Below are 23,079 nucleotides of genomic sequence, written 5' to 3'. Positions count from 1 at the left end.
TCTATGTACACCACCAGAAATGGTATGGCTTTTATAAAACTAATGACTATATTTTAAATAATAATTGAATCCAACATCTCTAGATATAGAGACTACCTATAAATGTATTAATAATGAAAACTTGTTCATAGATGATGTATTGTTGATATTGGGAACGGTTAACATTGTCTTTCCCCACAAAGGAGATATTTTGGAACTATACAAGAGCAATATAAATCTATAGGGGAAAAACAATAACACAACAGTCTCACAGAGCTGGAAAGAAACATAAGCAGCATGAAAAGACAAGGAAAGAAAGGACCACAAACAATGCAAGACAATACAACATTAAAAGAGGTAGCATCTGGGCTGGGGATGTGGCTCAAGCGGTAGCGCGCTCGCCTGGCATGCATGCGGCCCGGGTTCGATCCTCAGCACCACATACCAACAAAGATGTTGTGTCCACCAAGTACTGAAAAATAAATATTAAAAATTCTCTCTCTCTCTCTCTCTCTCTCTCTCTCTCTCTCTCTCTCTCTCTCTCCTCTCTCACTCTCTCTTTAAAAAAAAAAGAGGTAGCATCTATAGCAGAAAAAAAGTCAGATAAAGATTTCAGGATATTCATGGTTCAGATGTTCTGGAGTCTCAGGAAAGACATTAGACAGCAATGCAGATAATGAAAGATCACTTCAACAATGAATTACATAAACAAATCAAGGAAGCAAAAGATCACCTCTACAGAAAGATAGAGGTTATACAAAAAAACCTCAGAAATCCTAAAAATGAAATAAATGATAAACCAAATTAAAAATTAAATACAAAAATGAGAGTATTATCAGCAGAGTAGAACACTTAGAAGAAAGAACATCAGACAATGAAGGCAATGAATATCATCTCGAAAAGAACATATACAGCACAGCGAGACTCATAAGAAGAAACAAGCAGAATATTCAAGAAATATGGGATAGAATAAAGAGACCAAATTTAAGAGTTATTAGGATAGAGGAAGGTATTGAGGTCCAAACCAAAGGAATGAACAATCTTTTCAATGAAATAATATTAGAAAACTTTCCAGAAATGAAGAATGAAACAGAAACCCAAATTCTAGAAGCCTATAGGACACTGAATATGCAAAATCATAAAAGATTCAAACCAAGACACATTATAATTAAAATGTCCAACATGCAGAACAAGGAGAAAATTTTGAAAGCCACAAGAGAAAGAAAACAGATGACATAGAGAGGAAACCAACTAGGTTAATGGATGATCTTCCCACAGAGATACTGAAAGCTAGAAGATCCTGGAACAACATATTTCAAAGGCTGAAAGATAATGGGTTTCAACCAAGAATCTTTTATCCAGCAAAATTAAGCTTTAGGTATGAAGATGAAATAAAAAACTTCCACAATAAACGAAAGTTAAAAGAATTTGCAAATAGAAAACCAGTGCTTCAAAACATCCTTGGCAAAACATTTCATGAAGAAGAAATGAAAAATAACAATAAAAACCAACAGTGGGTGGTAGAACACTAAAGGAAATAACTAATCAAAGAGGAAAATCAAGTCAAGTTAAATAACAAAAATAAACAAATATAGCTGGAAATACAAACCATATCTCATAGTAATCCTAAATGTTAATGGCTTAAACTCACCATTCAAAAGACATAGGCTACTAGACTGGGTTAAAAAAATATCCAACAATATGCTCCCTATAGGAGACTCATTTGATGGGAAAAGACATACACAGACTGAAGGTAAAAGTTTGAGAAAAATCATACCACTCACATGGACCTTGTAAGCAAGCAGGGGAATCCATACTCATATCAAATAAAGTAGACTTCAAGCCAATGTTAATCAATAGGGATAAAGAAGGACACTACATATTGCTCAAGGGAATCATACACCAACAATACATAACAATTATTAATATATATGCCTCAAACAATGGTGGAGCTATGTTCATCAAACAACACTTTCCAAGTTCAAGAGTCAGATAGACCACAACACAATAGTCATGGGTGACTTTAACACACCTCTCTCACCAGTAGATAGATCTTCCAAACATAGTTGAATAAAGAAACTATATAAGTCAATAACACAATTAATAACTTAGACTTAATGGACATATATAGAAAATATCATCCAACATCAAGCAATACACTTTTTTTCTCAACAGCGCATGAATCCTTCTCAAAAATAGAACATATATTGTGCCACAGGGCAACTCTTAGCAAATACAAAAGAGAAGAGATACTACCATGCATATTATCTGATCATAATGGAATTAAATTAGAAGTCAACAATAAAATAAGGAAGAAAAATTCTTATATCACATGGAGAATGAACAATATGCTACTCAATGAAGAATGGGTTAGTGAAGACACCAAGGAGGAAATTTTAAAAATTCTTTGAGGTAAATGAGAACACAGACACAACATATAGAAATCAATGGGGCACTATGAAAGTAATACTAAGAGAAAAATTTATTGCATTGAGTTCATTCCTTAAAAGAAGAAAAATCCAACAAATAAATGTTCTCACACTACATCTCAAAGCCTAGAAAAAGAAGAACAAACCAGCAGCAAAAGCAGTAGAAGGCAAGAAATAATTAAAAGTAGAGCTGAAATCAATGAAATCAAAACAAAAGACACAATTTAAAAAATTCACAAAACTAAAAGTTGTTTGTTTGAAAAAATAAATGATTGACACACCCTTATCCATGCTAATGAAGAGAAGAAGAGAGCGAACTCAAATTACTAGCATATGTGATAAAAAAAGGCAATATCACAACAGACACTACAGAAATACAGAAGATAATTATAAATTATTTTTAAACCTTATACTTCAATAAAATAGAAGGTAACAATAAATTCCTAAAGTCATATGACCTGCCCTGATGAGTCAGGAGGATATACACAACTTAAACAGACCAATATCAAGAGAGGAAATAGAAAAAGCCATCAAAATATTACAAAACAAGAAAAGCCCAGAACTGAACAGGTACAAAGCCGAGTTTTACAAGACCTTTAAAAAAGAACTAATACCAGTTCTCTTCTAAATAAATTCTACAAGGTCAATATCACACTGATTCCAAAACCAGACAAAGACACCTCTAAGAAAGAAAACTTCAGACCAGTATCTCTAATGAATATACATGAAAAAATCCTCAATAAAATTCTGGCAAATCAGATACAAAACATATCAAAAAGATCATGCATCATGATCAAGTGGGATTCATCCCCAGGATGCAAGGTTGTTTCAACATACAGAAATCAATAAATGTAATTCATCACATCAATAGACGTAAAGATAAGAACCGTATGATCATCTCAATACATGCAGAAAAAGCATTTGACAAAATAAAGCATCCCTTTATGTTCAAAACACTAGAAAAACTAGGGATAACAGGAACTTATCACAACATTGTAATGGATATCTATGCTAAGCCTTAGACCAACATCATTTTCAACTGAGAAAAACTGAAGTCATTCCCTCTAAAATCTGGAACAACACAGGGATGCCCTCTCTCACCACTTCTATTCAACATAGTTCTTGAAACACTGGCCTTAGCAATTAGACAGACAAAAGAAATTAAAGGAATAACTATAGGAAAGAAGAACTTAAAGTAGCACTATTTGCTGACAATATAATTCTATACCTAGAAGACCCAAAAAATTCCACCAGGAAACTTCTAGAACTAATAAATGTACTCAGCAAAGTGGCAGGATATAAAATCAACACCCATAAATCAAAGGCATTTCTGTATATCAGTGAAAAATCCTCTGAAAAGAAAATGAGGAAAATTACCCCATTCACAATATCCTGAAAAAATAAAAATAAAATACTTGGGAATCAACAAAAGAGGTGAAAGATCTATAGAATAAGAACTACAGAACCCTAAAGAGAGAAATACAAGAAGACCTTAGAAGATTGAAAGATCTACCTTGCTCATGGAGAGGCGGAATTAATATTATTAAAATGAACATACTACCAAAAGCACTATACAGGTTTAATGCAATTCTGATCAAAATCCAGATGGCATTCCTCATAGAAATAGAAAAACAATCATGAAATTCACCTCAAAAATAAGAGACCCAGAATAGAGAAAGCAATTCTAAGCAGAAAGAGAGAAATGGGTGGTATCGCTATACAAGACCTTAAGCTGTACTGCAGACAATAGTAACAAAAACAGCATGGTACTGACACCAAAACAGGCTGGTAGACCAATGGTACAGAATAGAGGACACAGAGACTAACCCACAAAATTACAACTATCTTATATTAGACAAAGGTACTAAAATCATGCACTGGAGAAAGGATAGCATCTTTAACAAATGGTGCTGGGAAACTAGAAATTCATATGCAACAAAGTGAGATTGAATCCCTATCTCTCACCATGCACAAAACTTAACTCAAAATGGATCAAGGATCTAGGAATCAAACCAGAGACTCTAAATGTAATAGAAAAAAAGTAGGCCCTAATATTCATCACATGGGGCTAGGCCCCAACTTCCTTAAGAAGATGCCTATAGCACAAGAATTAAAACCAAGAATCAACAAATGGGATGTATTCAAACTAAAAAGTTTTCTTCTCAGCAAATGAAATTATCTGTGAGGTGAACAGGGAGCCTGCATCCTGGGAACAAATTTTTACCCCTTACACATCAAATAGAGCTCTAATCTCTAGGGTATATAAAGAGTTCAAAAAGATACACACCAAAAAAAAAATAATAATAATTCAATTAATAAATGGGCCAGGTACCTGAACAGACTCTTCTCAGAAGACGATATACAATCAACAAATATATGAAAAAATGCTCAACATCTCTAGCAATCAGAGAAATGCAAATCAAAAGTTCTGTAAGATACCATCTCACTACAGTAATAATGGCAGTCATTATGAAGACAAACAACAACAAGTGATTTTGATGATGCAGTGGAAAAGATAGACTCATACATTGCTGGTGGGATTGCAAATTAGTGTAGCCAATTTGGAAAGCAGTATGTAGATTCCTTTGAAAGCTGGGAATGTAACCACCATTTGACCCAGTTATTTCTCTTTTCGGACTATATCCAAAGGACCTAAAAACAGCACACTACAGGGACATAGCTACATCAATGTTTATAGCAGTGCAATTCACAATAGCTAAACTATGGATCCAATCTAGGTGTCCTTCAGTGGATGAATGGATTTAAAAATGTGGCATTTATACACAATGAAATATTCCTCAGCACTAAAAAAAAATAAGATCATGGCATTTGCAGGGATATGAATGGCATTAGAAAAGATTATTCTGAGTGAAGTTAGCCAATCCCCCAAAAAAATATGTCAAATTTTTTTTTCTGATATACGGAAGGTGACTCAAAGTGGGGTAGGGAGGGCGAGCATGGGAGGAAGATTACTTCTATACAGGGAATAGGGGTAGGAGGGAAAGGGAGAGAGAAGGGGAATAACAAGGATGGTGAAAGGAGACAGTCATCATTATACAAAATACATATGAAGATGTGAAAAAAACTAAACCAAAACAGATTTCAATTGATTTCTCAAGCTAGACCCTAAAAGCTAGGAGAACTTGGAATAATGTATCAAATTCTGAAAGAAAATGGATTCAACCAAGAATTTCTACATCCAGCATAATTAGGCTTCAAAATTGAAAAATTAAAAAAAATTCATAAAAAATCCAAATTAATTCATAACTAATAAGCATGCACTACAAGACATACATAATGAAAGTTTTCATGAAGAAGAAATGACAAATGAAAATGAAAAGCACCATAGGAATGAATGAAGTGCTCAAGAAGAATAGTCAATTAATGAGGAATCAAGTCTTCTTTGAACATTAGAAATAATTCAAATGTTTGGAAATATAAACCACCTCTAGGGCTGGGGATGTGGCTCAAGCGGTAGCGCGTTGGCCTGGCATGCGTGCGGCCCGGGTTCGATCCTCAGCACCACATACAAACAAAGATGTTGTGTCTGCTGAGAACTAAAAAATAAATATTAATAAATAAATAAATAAATAAACCACCTCTAAATAACAATATAGAATGTAAATGGTCTAAAATCATCAATCAAAAGACATAGGATGGAAGACCAGAATAAAGAATAACATCCAACAGTATGTTGTCTGCAAAAGACTCACCTCACAGGCAAAAATATCCTTAGTCTCAAGGTGAAAGGATGGGAAAAGATATACCATTAAAGTAGGACTCATGAATAATCAAGTGTAACTATTGTCATATTAGATAAAGTACATTTCAAGCCAAAATTAATCAGAAGAGAGAAAGAAAGGCACTTCATATTGTTAAAGGAAATCATATAGCAACAAGATAATGATGGCAAAGATTAATGCCTCAACCAACAGAGCATCTATGTACATGAAACAAACACTTATCAATATTAAGAATAAAATGGACCACAATACATTGATACTGGGTGACTTTAAATTTTCTCTCTCAACACTGGATAGATCAACCAAATAAAAACTAAGTAAAGATTCTTCAGAAATATAAGTCAAATTAATTCATAGACCTAAGAGACATTTATAGAATACTTTATTAATCAATGCCTAAATTCACTTTCCTCTTAATAGCACATGGGACATTCTCTGAAACAAACCATATTTTCAGTCACAAAACAAATAACTGCAAATATAGGAAAACAGAGATAATTTCTTGAATTTTATCATAGCATACAAGAATTAAATTGGAAATCAACAATAAGATAAAAAACAAAAAAGCACTGTACAGATTTAATGCAATTCCAATTAAAATCTCAATGGCATTACTCATGTAAATATAAAAGGCAGTCATAAAATTCATCTGGAAAAATAAGAGACCCAGAATAGCTAAAACAATCCTGGCAGGAACAGTAAAGCCAGTGGCATCACTATACCAGACCTTAAACTATACTACAGAGAAATAGTAACAAAAACAGCATGGTATTTGCACCAAAACAGACCAGTAGACCAATGGTACTAAATGGAGGACACAAAGACTAACCCACAAAATTACAATTATCTTATATTAGACAAAGACACTCAAAACATGCATTGGAGAAAAAATAGCCTCTTCAACAAATGGTGCTGGGAAAACTGAAAATCCATATGCAACAAAATCAAATTAAACCCCTAACTCTCACCATGCAAAAAACTTAACTCAAAGTGGATCAAGGACCTAGGAATTAAACCAGAGACTGTGCTCCTAATAGAAGAAAAAGTAGGCCCTAATCTCCTTCATGTGGGATTAGGCCCCAACTTCCTTAATAAGATTCCTATAGTGCAAGAATTAAAACCAAGAATCAATAAATGAAATGGAATCAAACTAAAAAGTTTCTTCTCAGAAAAAGAAACAATCTGTGAGGTGAACAGAGAGTCTACATCCTGGGAACAAATATTTATCCCTCACACATCAGATATAGCACTAATCTCTAGGGTATATAAAGAACTCAAAAAACTAAGCACACATACACACACACACACACACACACACACACACATAAAAAAATAACCCCATCAACAAATGGGCCAAGGACCTGAACAGACACTACTCAGAAGAGGATATACAATCAATCCAGTCAACAAATATATGAAAAAGTGTTCAACATTGTTAGCAATTTGAAAAGTGCAAATTAAAACTACTCTAATATTTCATCTCACTCGAGTTAGAATGGCAGCTATTATGAAGACAAACAATAATAAGTGTTGGTGAGGATGTAGAGAAAAAGGTACACTCATACATTGCTGGTAGGACTGCAAATTTGTGCAGCCAATATGGAAAGCAATATGGAGATTTCTTGCATAATTGGAAATGGAACCACCATTTGACCCAGCTATCTCTATCCTCAGTCTATACCCAAAGGACTTAAAAAAAGCATACTACAGGTACACAGCCACATCAATGTTTATAGCAGCATAATTCACAATAGCTAAACTGTGGAACCAACCTAGATGCCCTTCTGTAGATGAATGGATAAAAAATGTGGCATTTATACACAATGGAATATTACTCACCAATGACAGAGAATAACATCATGGCATTTTCAGGTAAATTAATGGAGTTGGAGGAGATAATTTTGCTAAGTGAAGTTAGCCAATCCCAAAAAACTAAAAGCTGAATGTTTTTTTTTTTTTTTTGATGTAATGAGGCTTATTCACTGTGGGGTAGGGAGGAGAGCATGGGAAGAATAGATGAACTCTAGATAGGGCAGAGGGTTAGGAAACAAATGGAGGAGTGTGAGGGAAAGGGAGGGGGCTTGGGGTTAGAAATGATGGTGGAATGTGATGGACATTATTATCCAAAGTACATGTATAAAGACATGAATTCTTGTGAATATACTTTGTATACAACCAGAGATATAAAAAAAAAATTGTGCTCTATATGTATAATATGAATTGTAAGGTATTCCACTGTCATATATAAATTAAAAAAATAATAATAAAAATTAAAAAGTAAATGAAAATTTAAATTAAATATAAAAAAACAGAAATCACTTTAATACCAGCAGATTAAATAATACTCTTCCGAAGGTGAATGGATAGCAGAAGAAATAAGGGGAGAAATAAAAAAAAAATAAAAATAAATGAGAATAGTAATGGAACATATCAAAATCTCTGGGACAGTATGAAGACAGCTCTAAGAGGAAAGTTTGTAACACTGAGCCAGTGCAACAAGTAAGTAATCTAAAATTATATCTCAAGGCCCTAAGAAACAAGAACAAAACAACACCAAAATCAATGAAAGATAGGAAATAATCAACATCAGAACAGAAACCAATGAAATTGAGAATGAAAAAAAGATGCAAAGATCAATGAAAAAAAAAAGTGAGTTTTTTGAAAGGTAAACAAAATAGATAAACTTTTAGCCAAACTAACTAAAAGAAAGAGATTAAAAAAACTTAAAATTTGAGATGAAAAATGAAATATCACTACAAGAAATTAGAAAGACTATCTTACTCACAATAGCCTAAAAAAACTCTTATAATAAATCTAATAAAGGAAGTGAAGCATCACCTACAATGAAAATGATGGAACACTAAAAATAATTTGAAGGAGACTTCAGAAGACGAGAAGACATCTCTTGTTCTTGGATAGACAGAATTAATATTGTCAAAATGGCCATTCTACCTAAAGCAATGTACAGATTCACTGCTAGTGAAAAGCAGGAGGCATCACAATATTGAACCTCAAATTATACTACAGAGGTATAGAAAGAAAAACAGCATGGTACTGGCACCAATACAAATATGAATTCTAATGGAATGGAGTAGAAGACATAGAGACACAAGTCCCATAAATACAGTTATCTCATACTAGAAAAAGATGCCAAAATCTTGTTGAAAAAAAGACAGCTTCTCCAACAAATAGTGCTGGAATGACTGGAAATCCATATGGAGTAGAATGACATTTAAGTTCTATCTCTCAGACTGCACAAAGATCAACTTAAAGTGGATCAAAGACCTAGAAATTAGAAACACTGCATCTGCTAGAAGACAATAGTGGCCCAACACTCCAACATGATGGCACAGAAAACCACTTTCTTAACAAGATTCCTAAAACACAAGAAATATAATTAAAAACATCAATGAGTGGGATGGCATCAAACCCAAAAATGTTGTCACAGTAAAGAAAAGAACTAAGAGTGAAGAGAAATCTTCAGAATGGAAGAAAATATTTCCTACCTGCTCCTCACAAAGGGCACGAATTTCCAAAAATACAAGTTAACTCAAAAACTATAACACCAATTAAAAAAAAAAATGAACCAACCAGAAAATGGGCAAAAGGATTAAACAGACACTTCTCAAATGAAGAAAGACAAACAGAAAACAAGTACATGAAAAAATGTTCAATATCAGTAGCACTTAGGGAAATATATATTAAAACTACTTGGAGATTTCATCTCACTCTAGTCAGAAAGGTGACTTTCAAGAATACAAATAAAAATAATTGTTGGTGAGAATGTGGGGGGAAAGGTATGCTCATAAATTGTTGGTGGGATGAGACTGCAAATATGTGCAAACACTATGGAGTATGGAAATTCCTCAAAAGCCTAAAATGAAACTACCATATAAACCATCTATCCCACTGTTTGGTATATAACAAGGAAAATTTAAATCATCATACTACAGTGATGCACAGCAGTGTTTATAGTAGCAAAATTCATAACAGCCAAGCTAGATAAGCAAACTAAGTACCCATCAACAGAATAATGGATAAAGAAAATGTGCTGTATATACACAAAGGAGTATTGCTTAGCAATAAAGAAGAATGACATTGTGGCATTTGCCAGTAATGGAGGGAACTGCAGACTATCATACTAAGTGAAATAAGCCAATGCCAAAAAAAGGCAAAGTTTGAATGTTTTCTCTGATATATGGAAGCTAATTCAAGCTAAGGGGAGAGGGATTTTTAAAATAAAAAATTAAAAAAAAGATTTGAGTGGAGTAAACAAAGGGAAATGAAGGGAAGGTAATAGGAATGAAATAAGAAAAGATGGTGAAATAAATCTGACCAAACTTTCCTATGTATGTTTATGAATATACCAGAGTGAATCTTACCATCATATACATACACAAGGAACTAATTTTTAATAAATACTGTAAGTAAACAGAAATATCAGTGGAGGAAGAGAGGAAAAGCGGAAGTACTAGGAATGAACCAGAACAAATTATATTCCATCCTTTTATAATTACGTCAAAATGAATCCCAGTGTTATGTATAACTAAAAAGAACCAATTAAAAAAAGGAATCCTTGATTCTTTTCATTTATCAAATCCACATGTAAACCTCAAACAAAACAAAACAAAATAATGTAACAATGTTCCCTGGAGAAGGAAATGGAGAAAAGCAGATAAAAGAGGAAAAAAGAAAAACAATAATAAAACTCAATGCAAAGAATCAAATGATCTGTGTCTTGAACAATGGGGGTGGGAGGATCATGGAAAAGGCTGGGTGAGAGGCTCTCTCAACATAGACCTACTCCATCTCAAGGACTAGGCCACAGTTAAGATTGTTTCTTCATAAAATTTCCCTCTTCTTAGTATGTAAATAATCACTTTTCTCATCACCACAGGAAACCACCAATTTTGACAACACAAACTTTGGGAAACTTCTGATTAAGGTCACATTGCCCACGTGGGAGCCCCTCCTTCCTGGTTATGATTCTATCAGGTTTCTTACATTACCTTGGAATCTGCCACTTCCTCTAGATCTAATTCTTTAATGACCTTGTTGATCCTCTCATTTTTTTCCTGTTTTGACATACTTGTTGGAAGCCAAAGAGCCACTGAGAACCATATATTTTCTCTCACTGACAGGGTGTCCATCACAACATCATCCTGAAGGCAAATGCAATTTCCTTAAGAAACAGTGCATCTTTTCTAAGACTATCAATTCTGTGTATGTAATTTAATATATAAAAATAACAAACCCAAAAGAAAGTTCTAGTTACTGTGAACATTCAACTCTAAGGATTTCAGTAACTCTACACACACAACTTCAGAGCCCAAGGGAATCATTTTCACTCCCTATTTTCATACCCAGTTGGAGCACACAAAATTATGCCTTCTAGACACTTACAAATCTTTCAGTGAGGAATTGCTAAAGTCATCCTTTAGGAGGAGAAAAGAGGTGAATGAAGGGCAAAAAGGACAACAATAGATCCTTTTGGAAATGATACGAGAGCTAGAATTGATACCACTGCCTAAAAGTTAATATTCCAGGTTCTTTCTATCTCTCCTTTTGACTCCTCCCTCAATTTTTATAAATGTGGTGTAAATAAAGTTGGTTCTGAGCATGTTCAATTGGAAGCACACTAAACTATAAGCCAAGGCTCTTGCCTTACAGGAACAGGGGAAACCTAAAAGGTAAAATCACTAATACTTACCTGTACCACATAACCTGTATTATGTGGGAAATTGGAATCCTCAGGTACTCCGTGTACCCAGACATCTCCAGATAAACCACTTGGATCTTTTCTTACAGCTAAGATATCTAACAACCTATAACAGGACACATATATTGTGAGATTTTTCCTTCCTACAAAGGCTACAACTCTCACATACTCAGAATCCAAATTTTGTTCGTGTTAAAAATGAACTAATCAAAAAATTCTATGGTTTAACATATGGCCTGTACACACACATACACTCACACTCTCTCTACCTCTCTCTCTCTCTCTCTCTCTCTCTCTCACACACACACACACAGAGAGAGAGAGAGAGAGAGAGAGAGAGAGAGAGAGAGAGGGAGAAATTCTTACCTTCCTTTTCATCATGTACTATACAAAATCCCAAACACATTGAAGCAAGAGATGATTGGCTTATCCAATATAGAGTCCAAATGACCTTTACCTTGATGATCCCAACCCAGGTAGTAGGTCCTTTTATCTCAGATGCATGTACACATTGAGAACTTTAGCTCTTTCTCTCCATTTTAATAGTATTCCCTTATCTTCCTTCCTCATTTGCTGATAACATGGCCAGCTGCTATGACTTATCACCTTATCATGTTGTGTTACTCATACTGAATTTTAATAAACTTTCTGGTCCTCAGATTTAAACCACAAGCTAGTCTAAAAGCAAGTGATATACATTACTTAGGACCAGACCAGGAATGCCCATCAAATGTCTCTGATTTTTCAAAGAACATTGAAAAAGCACCAAAAGGGCTTTGAATTATACTTTCTATTGTACTCACAAAGTTTTGCCTCCACCTGAGGGTCCCATGATAGCATTAAGGCCAGGTTTCATGATCCCACTGTGAACACAAAAATATACTGATTTAGTATTTTAGTTTTTATACTGTTCTATAGTTTTAGGGGCTGCATTGAATATGTTTAGTTGACGAAATTCCAGGCAGATAATAAGCACCAAAAGTAAAAGAAAATAAGTCATTCTAAATAGAAGTCTAGCATACATAGGATATCATCTAATAGTCAGGAATTAAGAAAAATCCCTCAGATCCCCAAAATATCTTGAAACCATTAATGCTGTTTGGGAAATGACATATTTCCATTTGTGTTCACAGATCACAAAATGAATAGTAAATTCTCCTCAATTATCTGTATTACTCTTACCCCTCTTAAAACACCTTCTGAATAATGTTTGATGGTTAGCCTCTTCAAATCCCCTCACCTGCTTCTCAGTAAAGTCAGACACAATGAATTAACCACTGATTTGGAGACTTATAAGCAGCAGTGTTCTCACTTTTAGAATCTCATCAGAACAAAAATTAATGTGTCTTCAGTAGAAATTCAAGAGTGGAATAAAGCACTCCAGAATATAAGAAACCATTTTCTCTCAGAAAATGGATGCAACTATGATTCAATCAAATCAATTGTATGCCTGAGGGGAGTTAAAAATCAGATAGCGCAGAAGGGGTAATTATGGCATTATTGACTGTGCTAAGGCCCAAGAAGTCAAATAGGCTCAATGCTGTCCTAAATATAAGAGGTGAAACTACTAAGAAGAATATAATGGAGGAAGAGAACTAAGGGCAGGGCTACTGTAGGGACACAGGAGTGAACACAGCAGTCTGGCTTCATACATTCAGAACTCTGGTGTCTATACCAGTCTCTCTTTAGAATTGCTAGGCACATCAAGATGTGTTCTGCTGTGGAATCAGTATCTATTCCAAGTGTAGGATCCAAGCCAACAGCTATGGGTCCTCACATACTGATACCCTATGAGTGTACAGCTGTTATAAAATATGAAAGTCCCCACACTACTGCCCCACAGCACTTACATCCACAATGATCTCACATTTCTTGGCCTGTAGCACCTGATCTATCACAATGAAACTAGTGTTGCTAGTGGCTGAAGTGAAATGTACCTTTCTGCCAAGGTCAATGCTTGGCACCAGAATCACGAGGCACTCACAGCTTTGTAGGTTCAAACAGCAATTCTTTATTCCAGCTCTCACACCACCTCCACACAGGTCCAGGGGCAAACGCGTTCTGCTGTCTCCCGCACCAACCACCTCCTCCACGAGGCTCTCTCCAAATCCCATTTTAATCTCACGAGAACTCAACGGGAACAAGCAGCAGGAACACCCTAATCCCAGCAATAATCTTCAACTTCCAACTTCCCTAAAACCCATTATCTTAAACTGGCAACGCCTTAAACTCAAGGAGCCGGTTACTTCCTCAAACCTGATCAGCTCTAAACCCGGATCTGCCTAGGTCCTTGAGCAAGGTCACCTTATTAAAGCATGCATGCAATGTTCCATCAAATGTCCTCTAAGCAGCATGGGGTACGCTTGGCAAGGAAATTTCGATGCGTCATTCCTACTTGGTAATGGCCCTCAGCATCTCCCCCCTTCTGATTAATTAAACAACAAGCAATGCGGCTTAGGACCGTGCCTGGTAGGTTGTCCAAGTTAACATATGGTTCTTACCCGTCATCAGATGAACTGACCTCTAGGTGTCAGTCCCCTGTCTTAGGTTGAATCCACTGCAATCAGATCAACCCGTCGCTGACTACCGGTCCAGCATTCAGCCATGCTTGTGGATAGGCCTAAGCACCAGTGGGGGGGTGAGGTTCTTGCCTCACCTCTGTTGGCCCCCAAATTTAACCTTGGTGCCAGTGGGGGGGTGAGGTTCTTGCCTCACCTCTGTTGGCCCCCAAATTTTAGACCATCACTAGTAGAAGGGAGGAAGATACAGAAATGCCACGACACCAAGCCAATTGACGGCTCCTTTGGAAAAATTGCATCACTGGTGACACCATCAGCAAAGATGTCAGCATTACCACAATTAACATGGGGTGCGCTGGCAAGGAAATTGCATCACTGGTGACACCATCAGCAAAAATATGCCAGCAGTACCACAATTCGCTGCACCAGACGATAGTTCACAATGCATGCAACTGATATATAGTCCAGGCAAGTTCTGCAGGCAGTTCAAATCGGAGGAGTCTATCAATATGTCCATTTCCTCCCAAAGTAAATCAAGTCCTTGATTGAGCATTACTTGTTGAGTTATATTCATTGATGCATCAGTTTATACAGTTCACTGTGGTAGCTATCATAGAAGCTGTAGTTTGGTTTTCTTTGTCTTCACCGGCACTGGGATGGAGATGGGAATTCTGGCAATGATGTTAAAGAGACATTATCCTGAACAGAATTATTAAATATGATGAAAAGGAAAAGTGAAAGTAAACAAACAGATCTGTTAATCACCTTTAAAAACAATAGTAAGCAAACAGATCTGTTAATCACCTTTGAAAGCAATCATTAACAGCTGTTTACCTAATTTAAATTAATAAGCAAACAGATCTGTTAACCACCTTTGAAAACAATCATTAACAGCTGTTTACCTAATTTAAATTAAACCACTTAAATCACGTGAATAAAAAAAGAAAATTTGGATCCATTTTTTCATGAGCGCTCCTCATATAAAAATATGGACATACACACATACTGACATGCAACACAAAACAGTGCAGACATAACATACAACACATAAGACAATAATAACGGCCTTGTAGCTTTACCTATGTAAAATCTCCATTGCAATGTTTAAAAACTCCACAGTCAAAAAAAAAAACACACAGTCAAAAAACAAAACTGATCAGAAAAACATTAACCTAGGTTTGTATGAGCTCAAAAAATAAAATAGAACTTTATGATGTCGGAAAAATGCAATAATAAAATAGATATTGAAAAAAGCACCGTGGTAAATCACTGTCGCAGATGTAAGAATAGCCAAGCTGGAGCTCTGGATTTCAGCTGTTATGGATTTCAGTCAAATCATCTTCTTTTTCTGTAGAAATTGTTTTGGTTAACCTCTCTGGAATCCAAATCGGCTGCTGTTCTCCCTGTGGGAACACACAAACGGAACCCCGACTCCAGACAATAACTGGGTCGGGACCTTTCCATTGTCCTGTTAGAATATCTTTCCAAAGTACCTTAGGCTTATGTACATTTTTCGGATACATATGTCTTTCCGCAGCACTAAGTCCTGATGAATCCAAATTTAGAAAGTTTAGAGTAAAAAGAGTTATTTTAAGTTTATCTTTGGGGGATATATACCCCTTTCCAATTTCCTCTTTTTGCTTTAATAGGTACGTTTTAATAGTTTGATGAGCTCTTTCAACTATGCCTTGTCCCTGTGGATTGTATGGGATTCCTGTTATATGAGTAATACCAAATGATGAGCAAAATTGTTTAAAAGATTTAGACGTATAACCAGGACCGTTATCAGTTTTTAACTGTTTAGGAACACCACAGTGGCAAAATTTTGTAAGCAATGAGCTATAACATCTTTAGTTTTTTCTCCGGCATGAAGGGAGCCCATCAAAAATCCGGAAGAAGTATCAACTGTAACATGTAAATATTTTAATTTTCCAAATTCTGGCAAGTGTGTGACGTCCATCTGCCAAATATGGTTAGGTATCAGTCCTCTAGGATTGACTCCAAGATTAACTTGTGGTAAAAAGGTCACACAATTTTGACATTGTTTTATTATATGCCTGGCTTGTTCCTTAGTTATTTTAAAATGCTTTTGTAAAGTATTAGCATTAACATGAAACCTTTTATGAAAATTTGTAGCTTCTTCTACAGTAGAAAAAATATGTATATCATGTGTAGTTTTATCTGCTAAATCATTGCCCAAACTAAGGGCTCCAGGCAATCCTGTATGTGCCCTGATATGTCCTATAAAGAATGGATCTTTTCTATCCCAGATTAGACTTTGTATAGTGGAAAACAAAGAGAAAACAGTAGAGGAAGGGGAAATCCTACCAGCATCTTCAAGGGATGTTATAGCATTAACTACATATTGGCTATCAGAGAATAAATTAAATACAGAATCTTTGAACATCACAAAAGCTTGTAGAACTGCATTAAGCTCTACCTTTTGATCTTACTGTTTGGGAACTAAAAATGTAAAAGTTTGATCAGGGGTAACTACTGCAGCTGTACCATTATTAGACCCATCAGTGAATATATTTGGAGCATTCACGATAGGTGTTTTTCTTGTCATTTTAGGAAAAACTACAGGATGCTTAGACCAAAAAGACAACAAAGGATTAGATGGTAAATGATTATCAAATGAAACATTCGATTTACACATGATTATTGCCCAAGTATTTAATTCATTAGCTAACTCATCAATTTGCTCCATAGTATATGGAGTAATAATTTTATTGGGAGAAATTCCAAACACTGCCTTTGCTGCTCTTATACCTTTGAGTATTAATTGTCCTACAGCCTCAGGATACCTAGTAAGAATAGTGTTAGGAGAATAAGATAAATGTATCCACAATAATGGACCTTCCTGCCAAAATACTCCTGTAGGAATATTTCTTGTTGGTAGTACAATAAATAATAAAGGCAAACTTATATCAATTCTATCTAAATGCATATTTTCCATATATGTCTCAATAATTTTTAATGCCTTTCTAGCTTTAGGAGTTAACATTCGGGGTGAATTTGGATCTGATGGACCTTTTAGAATATCAAATAAAGGTCCCAACTCTCCTGTTGGTATGCCTAGATAAGGCCTTATCCAATTTATATCTCCCAACAACTTTTGAAAGTCATTAAGTGATTTGAGTTGATCTACTCGTATTTGAATTTTAGGTGGACGGACCATGGTTGAGGATAATAGAACTCCTAAATAATTAATTGGAAAATTTAATTGTACTTTGTCTATTCCTATCTCTAGATTATAATTTTTTAACAAGTTTGTAAGTGTGGCATAACATTCCAGCAATGTGTTTTTATCTTTATGTGCCAATAATACATCATCCATATAGTGAAATATTTTTAGTTCAGGATTTTGATTTCTAAGTGGCTGGATTGATTTATTAACATATATTTGACACATAGTTGGACTGTTAGCCATTCCTTGAGGGAGTACTTTCCATTCATATCTCTCATCAGGACCTTCATGATTTAATGCAGGGATAGTAAATGCAAAACGTGGACTATCCTCGGAATGAATTGGAATCGAAAAAAAGCAATCTTTAATGTCTATAGCTAAAACATGCCACGTTTTTGGTAAAGCAGACAATTGAGGAATCCCTGATTGAGCAGGTCCCATAATGACCATTTCATTATTAATTGCTCTTAAATCTTGTAATAATCTCCATTTACCCGATTTCTTTTTGATAACAAAAATGGGAGTATTATGGGGAGATACGGAAGGTTGTAAATGTCCTTCCGCTAATTGTTGTTTGACCAGATCATGGGCTACTTGTATCTTTTCTTTAGTCAGGGGCCACTGAGGAACCCACACTGGTCTTTCTGATTTCCAAGTAATTTTGATTGTCTCAGTGGCCCTTTCTGAAAATCCAACCCATGTCTGTCTGTTCCTTGATCTATTTGAATTGGTGCTGCTATACCTTGTTCTTGCTTTCCTAATCTTTTTTCTTTCCTGATACCTTGTCTAGCCCTAGTAGTGGGCACATTAGGATTGATGTTATTTGTTAACATCAAACCTAGTTGATCTAGGACATCTCGTCCCCATAAATTAATAGGAAGGTGATCCAAAACATATGGCTGTATAGTTCCTTCACATATTTCAGGATCCTTCCAATCTAATACCATAGCACTTCTATGGGGATTAGTCGCCACTCCTAGGCCTCGAAGCGTTTGAGTGGCTTGTTGTAATGGCCAATGTTTTGGCCATTCTTGAAGAGATATGATGCTAAGGTCAGCACCTGTGTCCAGCAGTCCATTAAAGTCACGACCCTGAATATTTAGTTTTAACATTGGGCGAGAATCTAAATTTAAAGACAACATAGCCCAATCTACACCTGTGGAGCCTAATCCCTTGGAACCTCTTTCTACATTAAGACTAGAGAACTTATTATGTAGGCTGGGTAGTATTAACAACTGTGCTATTCTATCTCCAGGTGAAATTACTGATATACCTCCTGGAGAACTAACTATAATTTTTATTTCACCTACATAATCGGGATCAATTACCCCAGGACTTATCATAAGTCCTTTTAATGTAGATGAACTACGTCCCAACAATAAGCCTACTGTTCCTTGGGGAAGAGGTCCTTTTACTCCTGTAGGAATGATTTGAACTTTCATCTCTGGAGTTAATACTGCTCTGGCAGAGGCGCAGATGTCCAACCCTGCGCTCCCTCGGGTTTGTCTGATGAGGGATTTAATGGACAATGTGTCCTGGGCACCACCCTGATGGGGTTGCTGGGTTCCTCCACTGCCCCGTATATTTGTGGTTGTGGGCCCCGGAGCATTGGGCCCCCCAGTCCGTTTTTTGGCAATGAAGCCTGGTGCCTTTCTCCACGATATCGTGGGTAAATACCTGATCCTTGTCCGTTTTTTGATAAGGGAGTACCTTCTATGGTGGTTTGAGAACGGCATTCATTAGCCCAATGTCTCCCTCTATGGCATCGTGGGCAAATACCCGGTATTCTTTTCCTTTGATTTCTAGTTTTGTTAAACCCTCCTCTTATGGGGCAACTCCTTTTAAAATGTCCTGTTTGTTCACAATTATAGCATGTTTCTAGCCTGGCATCTAAAGCCTGTTGTACTGCAGCTGCCAAGACTTGCCCTTGTTCATTAACATCTCTACATAATTTAATATATGTGTTTAAATCTTCATGTCTCCATGGTCTAATAACCTCTCTGCAGCAACGATTTGCTTGGTCATAAGCCAGTTGTTTTATTAATGGCATTGCTTGTTCTGTGTCACCAAAAATTTTGGCAGCCATTTGAATAAGCCTATCTACAAAGTCAGCGTAAGGTTCATTAGGTCTCTGTATTACCTTAGATAGCTGACCTTGTAAATCTCCATGTCCTTGTAAAGTCTTCCATGCCCTAACTGCGTCTGCAGCAATCTGTACATATACAGCAGGATCATATTCCATTTGTTGCCGCTGACCCTCATAAGGTCCCCTTCCTAATAACATTTCAAGACTTCTTTGAGGGTAACCGGCCGCTGCATTTCGCCTAGCTGTCTCCATGCAAAATTCCTCATTGGCAACCTTCCATAACAAATATTGTCCTCCATTTAGCACAGATTTACACATGCTAGCCCAATCTGCTGGCGTCATGTCCAAGTTAGTAATGGACTCCACCATGCTTACCGTGAAGGGGGCTTGAGGACCATAGGTTGTTACAGCCTCCTTTAACTGCTTCACTGTGTTAAATTCTAAAACACGGTGAATTCGCTGCCCTCCTACCTGTTCAAATACAGGGCATGCTAATCTTTGAGGCCCTGTCTCAGGATCCCATCTATCAACTACGGGGTTTGAGGGCCACTCAGCTGTCTCCATCGGCGGGGCTGTTGGTTGAATTACACCCTCTGGTAAAACGGAGTTAGTAACAGCCTCTTGTTGTGGCCTTTTTCCTAATAAACCCTTTTCCTTTAAATTTTCTCCCTTTCTCTGACTAGCTCGAGAGACCTTCTCTTTTGCTTGATCTAAAATGTCTTCCTCCATGGTCTGAATCTCTAACAATTTACTTAACACTTTTTCGGCTTCTTTTTTAATAATTTCTAATCTTCTATAAAGATAACGCAACCCAATAAGATAACACAAAACAAAACCACAACTGAATGAAACAAAAACTGAATAAAAATTCACTGTATCAATTTTCTCTTTCTCGGGGCTAACAAACTTCAAACCTTGAGCCAACCATTTTTCCCAGTTTGCCTGAGAAATTTCTAGGGATAGGCAGCTTGAAACAAAAACGAAATAAATCAAAACAAGAACACATTGTTTTTTGAAATGGTCACCCATTCTCTCGCCTTCCCTCAGGGGCGAGCGATTTTACTCACCTCCAAATTTCAGACGTTCCGCGTACGGGCCACCAAAATGCCAAGGTCAATGCTTGGCACCAGAATCACGAGCCACCACACACCTTTGTAGGTTCAAACAGCAATTCTTTATTCCCGCTCTCACACCGCCTCCACACAGGTCCAGGGGCAAATGCGTTCTGCCGTCTCCCGCACCATTCACCACTTCACGAGGCTCTCTCCAAATCCCATTTTAATCTCAACGGGAACAAGCAGCAGGAACACCCTAATCCCAGCAATAATATTCAACTTCCAACTTCCCTAAAACCCATTATCTTAAACTGGCAACGCCTTAAACTCAAGGAGCCGGTTACTTCCTCAAACCTGATCAGCTCTAAACCCGGATCTGCCTTGGTCCTTGAGCAAGGTCACCTCATTAAAGCATGCATGCAATGTCCCATCAAATGTCCTCTAAGCAGCATGTGGTACGCTAGGCAAGGAAATTTCGATGCGTCATTCTACTTGGTAATGGCCCTCAGCACCTTTCACTTTGTTCATTGACTGAAGAAACCCTAAATCACTGGACTAGTATAAAGAGAGTGTGGTAAAGCAAGAGCCAGATGTGACTCAGAAAACTTAATTCATTTGATATTTTTCCTTCCCCAGCGTAAAGACACACAAATGACTTGGTAGTTCTGGGGGTATAGGTCAGTGCTAGTATGGGTGTTTAGCATTCAGGAAGTCTTGAGTTCAATCATTAGCCATCCCCAAATGCAAAATGTCTGGGTAAATTCTAAAAGCTCATTTCTCTACAGTTCTTAATACATCTCCCTTATTAATATCGACCTAGCAAGTGCTTCTAAAATGACCAGGAAAACCTTATTCCCTAAGTCTTCATTACTTGAAAAACTTCCCAAGTTTTAACATACTTTCTCAAGGAATGATCAAGCCATTCTGAATGATTTAAACCAGGAACAAAATGTGAATGTTAAGGCAAAGAATTTCACAGATCCTGCTATTTGGCTTTCTCTGACACTAAACCCCAGTGTTACAGAAAACAGCAGTACTGTAGAATTGTAATTCCAACCATTCCTATGTGGAGCAGTGACTGTTCCACAATTCATCAGGCAATACAATTATGGCGTGTCTACTATGTGTGTACAACATACACTTCTAGGAGATGGAACATAGATGAGAACAAATCAAGTAGATAAACAAATGTAAAAACAAATTCCTAGTGCCCTGGAGTTCACATTCTAGCCCAGGGATCAGCCCCCTATAGCTGGTGACTTATTTTCTATTTTCACAAACACTGTGATTTGACAGAGTCTTGCTCATTGATTTAAGTAGAGTCTAGAGCTACTTTCATTCCACCAAGACAGTTATGTCCATCAACTATGGTCCACTATTTCCTGGTTTCCTCACCCTCCCTCCACCATTCTCTGACCCCTCACAAACCATTCCCCCTTAATTTTCCACTTTATAGCATGTGTCTGCAGAGGCCCTCTTTTTTCATACTGTAAAATCTTCATGACCAGCTTGTGTCTTACTGTAACCACTTCTCCCTCCTTCTTTTCCCTATTATCCACCACACACTGAATCTCAAGTACTGAGTACAAAAGATGAAAGTCACCTGAAGGATTTCTGTTGGTTCTATTATACTTTAGTAGATAATGGTACAACCTTTGGTCTTGTTCTCTTTATGGGCAAAGGATCTAAATATCATTCTTGGGGCATGGTCAACCGCCCCCCCAATACACACACTTATCACAAATTCAATCTCTTGCACCTGGCCCTCAATGCAGGGTGAGGAGCTTTTGTTCTGTCTTCGAATACTTCTGTCAATCACAAGAATGAGGGAAAATGCTCTAGTTTTCTGATTCATCCATCAGACTAAAAGAGAATTTATCTCTGTCACCAGCATCTTGTACAACACCAGACACCTACTAGAAACCCATATTTTTTTGAATAAGTGAATCTCCACTTTAGTGTATTGAATCCCTAGTCGATTAACTGGAAAGGATAAGTGAGGTAAATGAACCCCTATGCAATGTATGCATTATATATATATATATATATATATATATATATATATATATATATATATATATCCAACCTGCTCATATTAAAAGCATGGTACTCCTCTTTCATCACAAAATATGTAAGGACAACAATTTCTTAATTATTATGTATTTCACAAAAGACTTGTCAGCTTTTCATAAGTCAAATCTATCTAATCATATAGCAAAAAAACAAAACCTTCCATCCACCATTCCTTTCCTTATTCTCCTAGTCAGGATTTCTTAACCAATAGAAGAGAGAGAAGAAGTAGGCAAGGCAGCAGGTTTTGATGCATGGACAGAATTCCAATTCTCACAGAAGCTCTGGC

General features: G+C 36.4%; 1 protein-coding gene across 1 annotated transcript in view; it reads right to left on the bottom strand.

Annotated features, from left to right (window-relative positions):
- The window catches only part of LOC144366463 (broad substrate specificity ATP-binding cassette transporter ABCG2-like), a 129,847-nt gene that overhangs the window by 105,063 nt on the left and 1,705 nt on the right, over positions 1 to 23,079 (bottom strand). The window contains exons 2-4 of the mRNA XM_078020740.1: positions 21,620 to 21,622; positions 12,674 to 12,733; positions 11,862 to 11,976 (exon numbers count right to left, since the gene is read on the bottom strand). Coding sequence (XP_077876866.1) covers positions 11,862 to 11,976; positions 12,674 to 12,733; positions 21,620 to 21,622 — 178 coding nt within the window. The remainder of the gene's footprint in view (positions 1 to 11,861; positions 11,977 to 12,673; positions 12,734 to 21,619; positions 21,623 to 23,079) is intronic.

The sequence above is a fragment of the Ictidomys tridecemlineatus genome, chromosome 9, assembly GCF_052094955.1.
Source record: "Ictidomys tridecemlineatus isolate mIctTri1 chromosome 9, mIctTri1.hap1, whole genome shotgun sequence".
Classification (NCBI taxonomy): Eukaryota; Metazoa; Chordata; class Mammalia; order Rodentia; family Sciuridae; genus Ictidomys; species Ictidomys tridecemlineatus.
The sequence above is the reverse complement of the archived record's forward strand: the minus strand, read 5'-3'. Positions and strand labels throughout refer to the sequence as shown.